The 13372-nt window shown below is 38.2% G+C and overlaps 1 protein-coding gene across 3 annotated transcripts in view; it reads left to right on the forward strand.

The window, feature by feature from the left end:
- The window catches only part of LOC146169227 (uncharacterized), a 112733-nt gene that overhangs the window by 22140 nt on the left and 77221 nt on the right, over positions 1-13372 (forward strand). For all 3 annotated transcript variants that reach the window (XM_083383276.1, XM_083383277.1, XM_083383278.1), the window contains 20 exons: positions 437-565; positions 903-1095; positions 1718-1848; positions 2415-2639; positions 2904-3045; positions 3654-3777; positions 4319-4507; positions 5653-5775; positions 6324-6506; positions 6945-7139; positions 7509-7614; positions 8346-8540; positions 9095-9243; positions 9879-9956; positions 10386-10545; positions 11196-11309; positions 11544-11732; positions 12184-12324; positions 12700-12766; positions 13189-13321. In XM_083383276.1, coding sequence (XP_083239402.1) covers positions 437-565; positions 903-1095; positions 1718-1848; positions 2415-2639; positions 2904-3045; positions 3654-3777; positions 4319-4507; positions 5653-5775; positions 6324-6506; positions 6945-7139; positions 7509-7614; positions 8346-8540; positions 9095-9243; positions 9879-9956; positions 10386-10545; positions 11196-11309; positions 11544-11732; positions 12184-12324; positions 12700-12766; positions 13189-13321 — 2966 coding nt within the window. The remainder of the gene's footprint in view (positions 1-436; positions 566-902; positions 1096-1717; positions 1849-2414; positions 2640-2903; positions 3046-3653; positions 3778-4318; positions 4508-5652; positions 5776-6323; positions 6507-6944; positions 7140-7508; positions 7615-8345; positions 8541-9094; positions 9244-9878; positions 9957-10385; positions 10546-11195; positions 11310-11543; positions 11733-12183; positions 12325-12699; positions 12767-13188; positions 13322-13372) is intronic.

Here is a 13372-nt window from a genome sequence, read left to right on the forward strand (position 1 = left end):
AAATACATTTTCCGGTTAGGTCCAAGTTTTTGTTTTTTGAAACAAAGAATGTCTGCAGCTATTATTAACCTGATAAGCAGGGCTTTTGTTGCGTTTTATGGCACAATACTGATTACAAAAACAAGATGCGATACCAACCATAATAGAGGTAACCGTTGGGCTTAATATATGTTTTTTGTGTTTGGCTAAACTAGTTTTTCTTTTTAATGTTATAGTGCTAAAACAAATAAATGTCAAAATTTCCTCTTTAAAACTAATTAAAATGAAATTTGCTTATTAAATTTGTTGCACACCTGTTTGAAACACTGTTGCTTTCCGTGTGATTTCCAAAAGGTAAAAATTATTTTGAGTTAATGATAGCAAACTGTTATATATACCTTATATTTGGGTATCACCGCGAAAGCTCATAATTAACGGCACTTGTAACACTTTACAGGTTCTTCCAAAAGCGACACACCCTGTATAGCAGGCCACTTCTGTGAAGAACAGACGGGAAGATTGAGCGATTCTAATCCACCGACTCCTTGTCCGAACGGAACTTACTCGGCAGAAGAAGGCGCTAGAAGTAAGGAAATTTAATCTTACGAATATTGACTTGTCAACGGCTTTAATCGAATAACCGCGGTTTTAAGTTTTATTTTTGTTTATTAATATTTAATTTTCGAATAATAGTGTTATAGTTTTTATAAGTGATAGCAAGCATATATCGAAAATAAGACAAATTGATTTTATTTTAAATGCAATCACGTTATTAGGCTAATGCGTGTTAAGATTTTTCATTACGCATATATGAGGCACCAAGTTTTCAATTCTCAGAGCCTCAAAAGGATTCAATCTAGCCAAGACCAGTCTGTGGATAGAGCCAAGTTTGTAAATTAATTTTTATTAAACCTTTTTTGCAGCCCAAGACACTTGCGCTGACTGCCCGGCCGGTTACTACTGTGGCGAGGGCACGGCCAACCCCATTCCTTGCGAGGCGGGAACGTATCAGCCCGATGCCAGGCAGGTTGACGTGGCCAGCTGTCAATCATGCACGGCTGGCCAGGTGTGCACCACCACTGGACTCACGCAGCCCGACAAGCCATGCGAACCTGGGTACGTTATTTTGCGTGAAACAGTGGTTTTTGACGTATAATGGTTTGTTTCCCCTTCCGTATGCTTTTACCACTCGCTTGTGCCCGTTCTGCTTATGACAAAATTAACCCAGCTTTTGTTTTGAACGTTTTCACCTCTGCAATACTTTTAGCAACGTTAATACTTGTTGAACGCGATAAACAAAATTCAATCAAAAAAGCTAATCACATTTAAATAATAAACAAATCACAGTTAATTTACATAAAATTAACGTATTTTACACGTAATCGCAAAATTAATTGTTAAACTTTCCAAATAATGCAGTGCGAAACGTCGCATTAAAGTTCTATTCATAAAATCATAAAAACCCACAAATTTTGGATTGCCTGGCGAATACCTATTATCGTCACACAAGGTTTGCAATATTACGAAAGAGCTGCGTATAGTAACAACCTTTGCTGTGGTTGAGTAAACGCCTAGAATTTTCTTAGGAAAAGCGTGTTAATATATAAACCTTCGAGGAACTTTTTCTACGAAGTGTGTTGAATCCTCTACTTCTAAAAGAGTCTATCTATCATTAGACGGATGTTGCTTTTGTTTCCGAAGGCCTCAAAACGTCGACTGGCATTTTCATTTTCTCTAGACACTTCTGTCCCCTTGGGTCTTTCTTGGCTACCGCGAACCCGTGTCCAGCTGGCAGATACACCGACCAGTTTAACCTCACCGCCGCAAGCGAGTGCGATATCTGCCCGGAGAGGTTTGCCTGTTTAGCTGGTAAGTGTTAATTGTATTGTGTACCACCGAAAATTACACCGAAATAATGTTTGCTTTGGGCGTTATATGTGTTTTGCAATACTCGCACGGGCATGTGTTTTGTAAATTGTATTGCAAAGTGTTGACTTTACTCACACAACTAAACGTTCTTTTATGTGATTATTGAATGTGCTTGTGTTAAAGGCTTTATATATTTGTTAGGTCATGCAGTCTCGTATTCTATACTGTGTTAAACCTAGTGTTAAACCTAGATTTAAACTTTTAGCCTGTTAAAAATCATTTTGTTGCCGTTGTAGCTATACTACTTGCGATTGCCTATTTTTGATCAGACAGGTATGTTAGCTAAGCCAAAACACAGAGCTTTGTCCTAAGATCTTGTTAAATTAATTCAAGTACTTTAAGTACGGAATATAAAATTGTAAAACGATCTGTGTTTTGCGGCTTGGCCAAAGCAACTTGTATACCCACGATCTGCCCTATCCTCATCCACTGTGGCTACTGCATATTTCCCAAATCCACTATATTTCCGCATTTTACCAATCTTACAAATACCTTGCGTGCCAAAGGAACCGGAGGAACGAACCTCGCACCTGAACCCTGTGCTCCCGGCTACTACTGCAAGAACGAAACCCAATCCCCGACCCAGTGGCCTTGCCCGGCCGGCTCCTACTCAAACAAGACCAACCTGGCTTACCTGGACGAATGCTGGGAATGCCCCAAGGGTTATTACTGCGTGAACGGCAGCAGCGAACCCCAGGGGCCCTGTCCGGCGGGATACTACTGTCCGCCAGGTTTGTTGAAGAACTTAATCGACAAGAATTAAAGTTAGGTGACAGTAAGCGATAATGTCGATACGAGTGTTTTGAACAGGTATTAGGCGTTTGTTTCAAATTAATTTTTTTGATTGAATTTTGTTTCGAATGCCAACATGGTCTTGCAGTTACAAAGAATGACAACTTCGTCAATAGAACTAACTGAAAAATAGATTTGTTTTTAAGCTAAATTTTGTTGCAATTAACCGTTCTGTGAATAATCCCGAAATACAAAACGCGCAGGCACCGAGTTCGCAACTCAAAATCCCTGCTTGGCTGGATCGTTTACCAACGCGACGGGCAATGTTCGAGAGGAAGATTGCGCCAACTGTATTGCTGGTTTTTACTGCGGAGAAGCGTCCAGCGACCCTGAACCTTGCCCACCGTAAGTTCGTTTGGCTTTAGCTATTTACAAGTCTGCCACCATGAATAATAATCGACTAGACTAGTGGTTCCAAAAGTGCCGCGGCCACCCTGGGGTGGCATTTCTAATGCCCAGGGTTGCGGAGCGAAATTTGAGAATCTTTAGATATCTGGTTTTTGCTTAGCACTTCCAACTTTTTGTGTAAGATTAGAGTGGAATAAATCCAAGTGAAACTTCATACGTTGTGCAGAGTTGATGTGTGTTGTTCCAGTTCTGTTTATTGTGATATTCTAGTGGTTACCTACGGAAAAATCTTGTATGGGTGCCGCAAGCTAGAAAAGGTTGAGAACCACTGGACTAGACCATGGTTTCTCAACCCATTGGCGGTTACCCAAAATTGTGTCGCCGTGTAATTGGATTGCCGCAAAAAATCGCAAATATTCGGGTAGACGCTATTAACCTCGTGGTCTTATGTTACTATGTAAGTGCAATATCAAATTCTAACAGGCATTTCAATAACTAACTAGTGGATTTTTCTTTTTGAGGAAAATCTTATTGTATAGAAATTAGAAATATGTATTTTAAATTGGCCCTTAGTTTGACTTTTTTTCTTTGTTTTATTTTTGCAGTGGAAAATTCAATGGCAACCTCAACTCGCAGTCTGAGTTTGATTGTTCTGATTGCACGTCTGGTTATTACTGTCCACTAGAAGGAACCTCAACGCCCGTTGCTTGTGGAAAGGGATTTTACTCGGTAACTGCGTTGAAAGTTATTTTATCCTTCAAAGTATACACTACGTATAGGTTCCGAAGCATCTTAAACTGCTTTAAGTTTCAAACTAATGGACTCAAATGTTTTTTTAAGTTGTATTTCCGTGGAAAAATAGAATGAAATGTAGACTTATATACTTTAGACTTTCTTGTCTCAGTCAAAATCAGTCATTTATAAGTTCTTGTTATTAATAGAGAAATATATTTCGCCAATCCGACATCATTGACTGATTTTGACTCAGACATGAAAGCCAAAGTATATTGCGACCCTTTGAAGTCATTGTCGTCTTTAACGTGCTTTAGGTTGAGGAGATATCTTCTTTTTTACATATTCAGTTTGCATTTGAATTGTAGACTTGTTTGAAAACTAGCACATCATGCTGAGTTAATCAACCACAGCCCTTTAGTTGCTAAACAGAAACTACCTATAATTCTGCGTAATGCCTATTGGCGTAAACGACAACTATTTTGTTAAAGTTTTAGGATAAAATGCTACATAATAAACATTGCGAACCGCGTTACAGGGCTACGGACAAGCAAACTGCACGATTTGCGATCCTGGATATTACTGTGACGAGGACACGACAACAGCAGCGGTTCTGCAAAACAAGACGTGTCCGCCCGGAATGCATTGCCCGGCAGGCACGGAGCAGGCGCCCAACCTCTACAACTCCTCGTGCCCGGCAGGGTTTTTCTGCGTCAGAGGCAACCTTGTAAGAAACATTTGGTTGTACACTGTCATAATATTCAAACGCTTGTTGTGCATAATTATATATAATATATATAGACGAAATACCTGGCGTTGCCCAGGTTAAATGGAATATTTACCGGTTATTCGTAAGACTTCGTAAGTGAATTTTACTTTGGAAAATATTTTACTTTTGGAAATACTAAGGAAATATACTTACTTTTATTTTTTTGTTTCCCGGCAGGTAATTGCGCTTGAAAAAATGCTATATATATATATATATATATATATATTTACAGAGTGGGCCAAAATTAAACTTTTTTGTATGCTTTAAATTGACCTGCGGTACACCATCTGACCTGGCACCAATGGACTTCCTTTTTGTGGTGTTGTAAAGAACAAGGTTTACTTTTAAACCCAAGCACTACTTTTATAACTGTAAGCCTACTTTTGGCCCACTCTGTATATAAGCATGTATGTGTTTATGTTATTGTTTTTCTAAGTTTGCTGCATATGTCAGAAAAAAAGAAAAATGTTTACCTCATAACCGTGGTTCTCGCCCGTTTTTAGCTTGCGACATAGTAGAAAATAAAAAATATTTTTGCGGCACACTTTCCAGAAAGCAATAATTTTACAACTTAACAATCTACCGTAATGCCTGACAAGGCAATATTTACTGTAAACATATTTCGTTTTCTAATGGATAGTGTCTAATGTGCATTCTAGCCTCCCATTCTTATAATTGTATCTATCCCCATGTCCAATACGGATAGGCCATTTGGCAAAATTACCAAAACATACACCGCCCACTTAAGGCTCTTTCGAGGCCCACTAGTGTGTCGCGGCACGTAATTTGAGAATAACTGCTTTAATAGCTAAATATGGTCTTTTTTTAGAAGAAGTGATAACTGATTAAAAACTATATGAAATGTATTTTTGTAAACTTCAGTAACAGAACAATGTCTGTCACCAGAGTTCTGCGTTGTTGCTTGTTTTTCTGTTGCCCTAGCAGAGCCTTAGTGGCTAGACTCAACGCAGGTATACATCGGGCGCTTATCTGCCACCATATATAAGTTAACCTATAAACGACTATACCGTGTTTACAATTTGTTTCGGAACTGCGTGTTGTGTTAATCCTTGAGCGTCATATATATTATTTTAATTATGTAGGCTGCATTTCCACAACCGTGTCCGATCGGAACGTTTAGTGCGAAGACCGGCCTCCGCAATTCATCGGAATGCGAACCATGCACAGAGGGTTTCTACTGTGATGTCACAAACCTTACCTCAACAGTAAGTTTATGTGTTATGTAAGTAATTTTTTAATGGCTTAGCGCCGGTCGTTTTAAGAAAAAGCATATGTTATATACCAACATTTTCTATTACAATTGTTCAACTTAAGGTGGTAGTAAGGGTTACACTAGGCATGTCGAGTTCACTTATTTAAAAGGCTAATAAAATATTTTCTACAATATATTTGTTTTGATCTTCGAATGTATTTTTGAGTTTGCATTAAATGTATTAAAATGCAATGTCTTGTTAGCATTTCTCCTGTTAATATTGTTTAAAACGTTGCATCTGAAGAGCATTTATTCTTTTAAAGATCTAATAAAAATATTTATAATAAATAAAGAACTATATATATACCTTTTGAGTCGTTTTTCTAGTTAAGCCTAATTAAGCGAAAACGTTTAAAAATATATAATGTGCAACTATGCTGGTTAACATGTTTCTCTTTTCATTGCGCCGCTTTTGCGAAAAGGCTTGGATTTGAAACTGTGTGAATGAGGTGGCAGCCCTTTTGAAGAGCACCCAACCAACTGTGGTGCGTTGTTTTACAGGCCGGAACTTGTCCAGCCGGTCACTTCTGTCCAGAGGGTACCGGTAGCAGCACAAGCAACCCGTGCCGCCCAGGCACCTATCTCGACGGTACCGCGGCCATTTCGGTTGACAGTTGCGTGGACTGCCCGTCGGGAAATTACTGCCCCGACTGGGGAACCGCCGTGCCCACCATTTGCGAAAGGGTGAAAAACAAGTTTTGTGTCGTCAAAATGCGAAGCCTTCTTTAACTTGTTGCGAATGCTTTCAGTTTCTCGTGAAGGTCGCTGATTTTGACATATTTTTTAGTAAGATCTGTGCGACCAAGCGATTGAAAATGACTGGGATTTAATTTTCTAAGTTTCAACTCTCAGTTGCTTAAAAAGTGCCGTTCATTAGGTTGTTATATATTTATAGTTTTTTGCGATCCGCGTCGCACTATTTGTTTATTTTTTTTAAATAAAATTTGCATTTTGCTTATTTTAAACAAGGTCGTTTTCCTAGGTATCACACAAAACGTGGTTAATTCCTTAAATTATTTTTCAAAATAACTTGACTTGTCTTATAGTTATAAGAGTAGCTCACATATAGCTGCTCAAGTCGCTTACCTAGTTTTTAACCATGAAGTGGTTTTCTCCCAAAAGGGCCACTACTGCACCCCGGGCATGTCGAACCAAACCGAGTGTCAACCGGGCACTTTCGGCAACAGCACGGGAATCAAGACTTCAGCCGAATGCACGCCCTGCACTGGCGGCTGGTACTGTCAAGGCCGTGGAAATGCCGTACCAACCGCTCCCTGCCAGGCCGGATACTACTGCGTCAGCGGCTCTGACACTGCGGTATAAACACATTGTTGTATAATTGCCATCAAAAAAACATAAACCTAAGAAAAAAACAATTGCAATCGAGAGTTTTACAAATAATTTAATTTGTAAATACTGTTGTTTTAATGCATTTTTTGATACCTATTAAAATTGTAATACTTTTTTAATGACCAAACGTTTATAAAACTATTGTTAAGTATTTATTTTGTTAATTTTTTATTTCGCTCCTTGTATATTTTTTACAGCAATCGTCGTCGACGAAACAATAATAAAAATATGTAATATCTAATAGCTGTTATTTTGTGATATTTGAGATGACTTTCCACGTTGTATTTCATGACGTATACCACTTCAGTAAGTAAACTATAGCAAAATATTTTTTAGACGCCCAACGGTAGCGTAGGTAACATTTGCTTCGAAGGAGGCTATTGTCCCGAGGGCACAGCATATCCCATATCGTGTGGACCTGGAAAATTGTCCCTTAACAAAGGTAAATCTAGTTTTTTTCTCTGGAGTTTCTATTTTCTACTGTGCGTGTCTAAAAACAAATAATACATGTTGTTTTTTATAACTACACGAAGTAGCGCACCAATCATACACGATGTTAATTGACTTGATTGCGTTAGCTGTCATTAAAACCTTATATCCAACCGATTGTTATACTTCGCATTGCATTAAATTTATAATCCCTATTTTCGACTCGTTCAATTCAATTTGAAATAGATTGTGCCACAGTCAAGTAATTTGTGAAATAATTTAAAGTCAAATGTTCAGTTGCTCAAGTCGAGTACCGGTGTATGTCGTTATAAGAGCAAGTCAACTCCAAGTCACGTTAAACTATTAAAATTGATAAACTTGCCTGATATGAGCAAGAACTAAACTAAAAAATAACAATGATGCAACTTGCATCAAGCAAATTTTACGTGCAGCAATTAAGATAAATAAACCAATTTAATCAAAAAATGTTAAATAAAAATAAATAATTTCAAGCTAAGTAATTTGACTGAATAACTTAAGTTTAAGTCAATTTATTTGTCCAAAAGACGTAATTCAATTCGAGTTATTTAAAAACAGTGACTGAAGTGCACTCAAGTCGAGTCATTCCCTTGAGTCATTACATCGCTGACTTATTGTATAACCCAAAGACTAAAGCCTATTCTGTCCTTATCACATTTTACCGAATTGCCCGAAAAAGACGGTCTATAACTATTTTTTTTTCAGGGGCCCAATCCGAAGCGAATTGTACGGATTGTCCGGTTGGCAAGTTTTGTTCGGGGGACAGCGCCAGCGGAGTGACGGGCAATTGCTCGGCCGGTTATTATTGCACTGGCGGGGCCAGCACACCTACGCAGCACTCAACACAAGCGGGATACTACTCCGAAGAAGGCGCCTACGACGAAACGCTGTGCGAATGCGGTATGGCAGCTTTTTGTGCAGTGTGTTAGTGGAAAATGGCATGAATTTCGTTTTCTCTTACACTCCATTTTACGTATAGTGTCAGCTTAAACGTGTATCGTTTTGTAACTCTGGATAAACAAAATCAATGGCACAGAACTACCTGTAGTGTGCCTGAACAATTTTAATCGGTCCTTGTGATAATTATACAGCCTTTTAAAGTCTATCCATTTTTAAACGTCATTGCAACTTATGTTCAGTAAAACAGTGATTGTTAAACTTTTATGACACGCCCCTTTACAATTTTAACCAAACTCGCGCCCCACCTTGTTTCAACATCAAAAAACATAAAGCAGAACTGCAATTTGTTTCTGGATAAGTTGCATTAATGTGAAGAATGTAACTGTTGTTTGGATAGCAAATGTTTAATTCGAGGATTAGTAGCAGGGAAATATCACTTCGCCCTAATTTAGTCATAATTCGTTCAGAGTTCGTCAATTTCTCACGCCCCCCCAGTTGAAGAAACATTAAGTTACAATTTTTTTTTCGATCTACAAGTTAACGTCGTTGTACAGGAACCTACACAAAGGGAAACCATTCTTCGTCGTGTGATCCGTGCCCGGCTGGTCAGTATTGTCCGGCCAAAGGCACAAGCGTACCGACTATCTGCCCAACTGGACACTATTGTGCAATCGGATCCAAGAACCCGGAGCCATGCAGGGCAGTACGTGACCCTTTCATGTGTTTGGCCTTTATTTGACTTCTAATAAATTGGTTTCTTGTTTTTAAATTCTAATGAAGGATGCTTTTATATAAATTACGGCACTATGCTGTTGAGCACATGTTCCAAACTTAAACTTAAACCCGCTATTTCTAAGTATTTTAAAATTGTATTTCTAGAACAACCGCCAATAAATCAACTGGATTTAGCGAAGCTAAATGTTTAAAAATACCTGATGCCACTATAAACAATAAACGAACATAACATGATTTTACCTATATCTTAAATTGTTATCGAATGTCATGTAAGGTTGCCTTGTCCACACGGCGCTGCTTTGCATAAAGATCACCTTACAGAAAGCCATCGTTTTCCTCTTACAGCCTGTTAGGTTTTTAACTTTTTACCTAATATTTCCTTCTTTCCTATGTTTTTGATTTTTTTACCAATTTTATTATTACAGTACTTTGCTTTGCATATGTATTTTACTTTACTTATAGGAATTAACGTTCCCAGTACAGGCGAAATGTATCTTTCTTTAAAAATGTCTGATCCTTGTGTCACTCGGGTTTTTAAACCTTGAGTTTGATTGTTTTTATAAATGTAATACTCTACCACAAATTTTATACATTTCTTTACAGGGCACCTTCAATGACGAGGTCAGCAGAGTTAGTATAAACGATTGCAACCTTTGCGAAGAAGGATATTACTGTAGTGAGGTGAGTGTCGTGTGTGTAAAATCTATATAAATCGTTAAAAAACTAACCCCTTGTATAAAGATGTAGATTTGGTGGAAGCCGGTGTCGTCCATTTAAATACGCTAACAAACACTTTTTTGGTATTTTAAGAAACTCTGTGTAAAGAAAGACCGAAATTTGTCCAGTAAAATGTAAACAATGGAATTTCATTTTCAAGAATTACAAATGTAAATGACTACTAACACAAACTGTCAAAACGTTAGAATGGAATTTTTAAAGTAGGATTTAGTTGACGTTTTAATATGCGCCTTAAGTGTTATTTAAGTTTAACACGCCTAAAGGAAATAGGTTTTAAATACGCGACATTAGTATTCGTATTTTCTGGCCATTTTTACATCTATGGATTTTAATACGTTTAAGCATGTTTAAATATTTGAATTTTTTTCACAGAGTGGCCAAAACGCCTCCGTCACTCCATGTAAAGCGGGATTCTGGTGCGGACCGGGCTCTATCACCGGTACACCGAATGGAACCGAAGCCAACGGGGGTCCGTGCACCGCTGGCCATTACTGCCCCGAAAATACTGCGTCGCCCATACCCTGTCCGATTGGTAAGCTTCTGTTGATTTGCTCTTGCTTAGCGACTCGCGTTTTTAATAAAATACTTTGACCTGGTGAAGCACGGTTGTGCGAAAGCTTGTCGATAACTTAATACAATTTGTTTTTATACAGTGCCACCTGATTCCTCTTTTTAGAATTAGACAAATACGTCCATTTACAAAGATTAATAAAATACGCAAACTATTGACTTAAAAATAAGTATTGACTTTGGGGCCGCCCCTATTTGATTTATGGGTCTCTATTTATTTTGCCTAAATTGGTAGTCGTTGGTGTTCAAATTAGTTGTCTGTATTGCGGTCAAATGTTGATGTAATTTAGTTAACTGTATGGTTTGTTAGATTAAGTTCTTCTTTTTGTTGGTTGTAAAAGTTTATAGCTTACGCATTTTGTGGTTTATAACAGTGCTTCCCAACCTTTTTCAGTTTGCGGCCCACTTTTAATGCAAGTTTTATTGTGCTACTCACAATGATATATGACCGAACGAATAAAAAACAAGCTAATGAGAAAATAAGATTACCATTCACTGAAAACCTTCTTATTTACTACTGGCGTACGTACAGAAATAGTTAATGCGTTTTTTCTTTATCAAAATGCTTTCAACCTTGCGCTTCGAAAAAAATTAATTTCTTCGTCTCCGCAGGGTATTACAACAATCAAACCGGAGCTCAGGGGGAAAACAACTGTACTTCGTGTGATCCTGGTAGAGTGTGTTCAACAATCGGATTGCTGGAGCCGAATGGATATTGCCGGGCAGGTTTGTACCTTTTATAAATGGGTTGAAATATTGATCAGTTGAACATGCCTAACTAATATCAAGTGCACTGCATACGTATAATTTTTGGCTGTGGTTTGTACCGATTTTACTTAAATATTCACATTTGCAGATATCTTGTTTATTTCTACGAATGATAAAGTAAAGTATGATTATTGCATTTTGGATACAATACCGGTATTACACTTGAATAAACAAAAATGCGTCGTCACGCAGGTTTCTACTGCGCGGGAAACGCTTCGAGCAACACCCCGACTGTGGACAACCCGTGGGGCAACCCGTGCGACGCCGGCTACTACTGTCCAGAGGGAAGCGGCGCCCAAACCCTGTGCGAGCCGGGCAGCTACAACACGGCACCGCAGAACGACACCTGTCTCGACTGTCCGCCAGGATCGCAGTGTTTGGGTGGGCCTGCTGTTTTCTAAAGCTCTTCTAGCTGTAGAGGATGTGGTTTTGTTGCTTTGTCCTAATGCGATTTGAGCATAATTTTTACCGTGTATTCAGCACCACTGTTGTTTGCTTTAAAAATGTTTTTTTCGAAAAAAAAATATATATCTAAAACACTAAACGCTTAAAAAATTTACAATACCTCAAGTGACTGTTTTTTTTCTGTCGGCTAATGCTGTAAGGCACCTGTGGCCTAACGTCATAAAAGATTATACAGCGGTGCAAAAAACGCTTCGTATCTTCTTTTGGTTTCGTTTTACATTTCAAGGTAAACATGTGAAATTTCAAAGTCTTAACTAACCCGGGAATTGGGATGCCATACAAGTTTTGAAATTATTATACCAACAGTGTTTTTATCCCAATGGACGAATATAAGTTATAATAAGCTAATGTTGTTTTACGTTCGAAGGTGGAACGCACCACGCAGTTTGTCCGCTCGGATTCTTTTGCCCGGCAGGAACCGGAGAAATCCCGAGCAGCTGCCCTCCAGGAAAATACGGCCACGTCACCGGACTATCTTACGCGTCCCAGTGCGAAGAATGCCCAGCCGGTATAACTGCTCGTGTTTTAAACTTTTTATTACAATAAACATACAAAATGTTCATAAAAAGAACCCGTTTTCAAATTCTTCCAATGTTAAAAAAAATGGTAGCACGTCACACGCAACACCAGGGTAAAAGATTCGAATTGAAATGCCATTTTTGTCGTATTTTTTAACAATTATTACTAGTTTAAATAAATGTTGAGTTAATTTTGTTCAGTTTAGTTGTACGTTAAAAAATATTTATCTAATGTTAACGCTACATTTTTGATATACCTATACAACAGGTTGTTTAATATTATATTTTAAGTAAATTTTGTTTTTTAAAGTATCTTTTGATTTTATGCTACTTGACGCTATACCTTCTCGTGGGGATATTTATAGGTTTGTATTGTGACGAGTACAACTTGACAACTCCACACAAGGAGTGTGCCGCCGGATATTTCTGCAGGTAGGTACCTGTGCAGTTGTAAATTTTTGTATTTTTATTTTGTAAACTTTTAAAATAGTTAACGACAAATTTACTTGGTTCTCATTTTACCGCCGCTTTTAAAACGTGTCCTTATAGTTTTTGTAGTTTGCAGCTTGCGATGTTTTTTGGGTTGAATGCCTCTATTTTATTGTGAACTTGTTTAAACCGTTCAATCAATTGAACGAACGATGTTGTTTTACTTTTTGTGCTGTTAAAATACGTTTTAATGTGTTATCAAATTACATTAAAATGTGGTTATCGAAGCCGGTAATACATGGGGCGCGAATGTGGTCCTAAATTTTAACTGTAGATACTTTTTTATAGAAAAAAACTGCCAGGAATTTGCAGTTAAAAAAGTGTCTTTATAACCTGGTCTGATATATGTGTATTGTGTACCTTAGATCCGGCGTCGATGTCCAAGATCCTGGAACAGCTACCTCTACAGGCGACGGCGGCCTTTGTCTGGCCGGACACTATTGCCCAGCAAACACCGGCGAACCCGTTCCCTGTCCACCAGGAACTTTCAACAACCAGGTAAGTACCTTGTCTGGCAAACAAATATGCTGTACTGGCGTTTGAACTAGG

The sequence above is a fragment of the Ascidiella aspersa genome, chromosome 1 (assembly GCF_963924565.1).
Source record: "Ascidiella aspersa chromosome 1, kaAscAspe10.2, whole genome shotgun sequence".
In the NCBI taxonomy this organism is placed as follows: Eukaryota; Metazoa; Chordata; class Ascidiacea; order Phlebobranchia; family Ascidiidae; genus Ascidiella; species Ascidiella aspersa.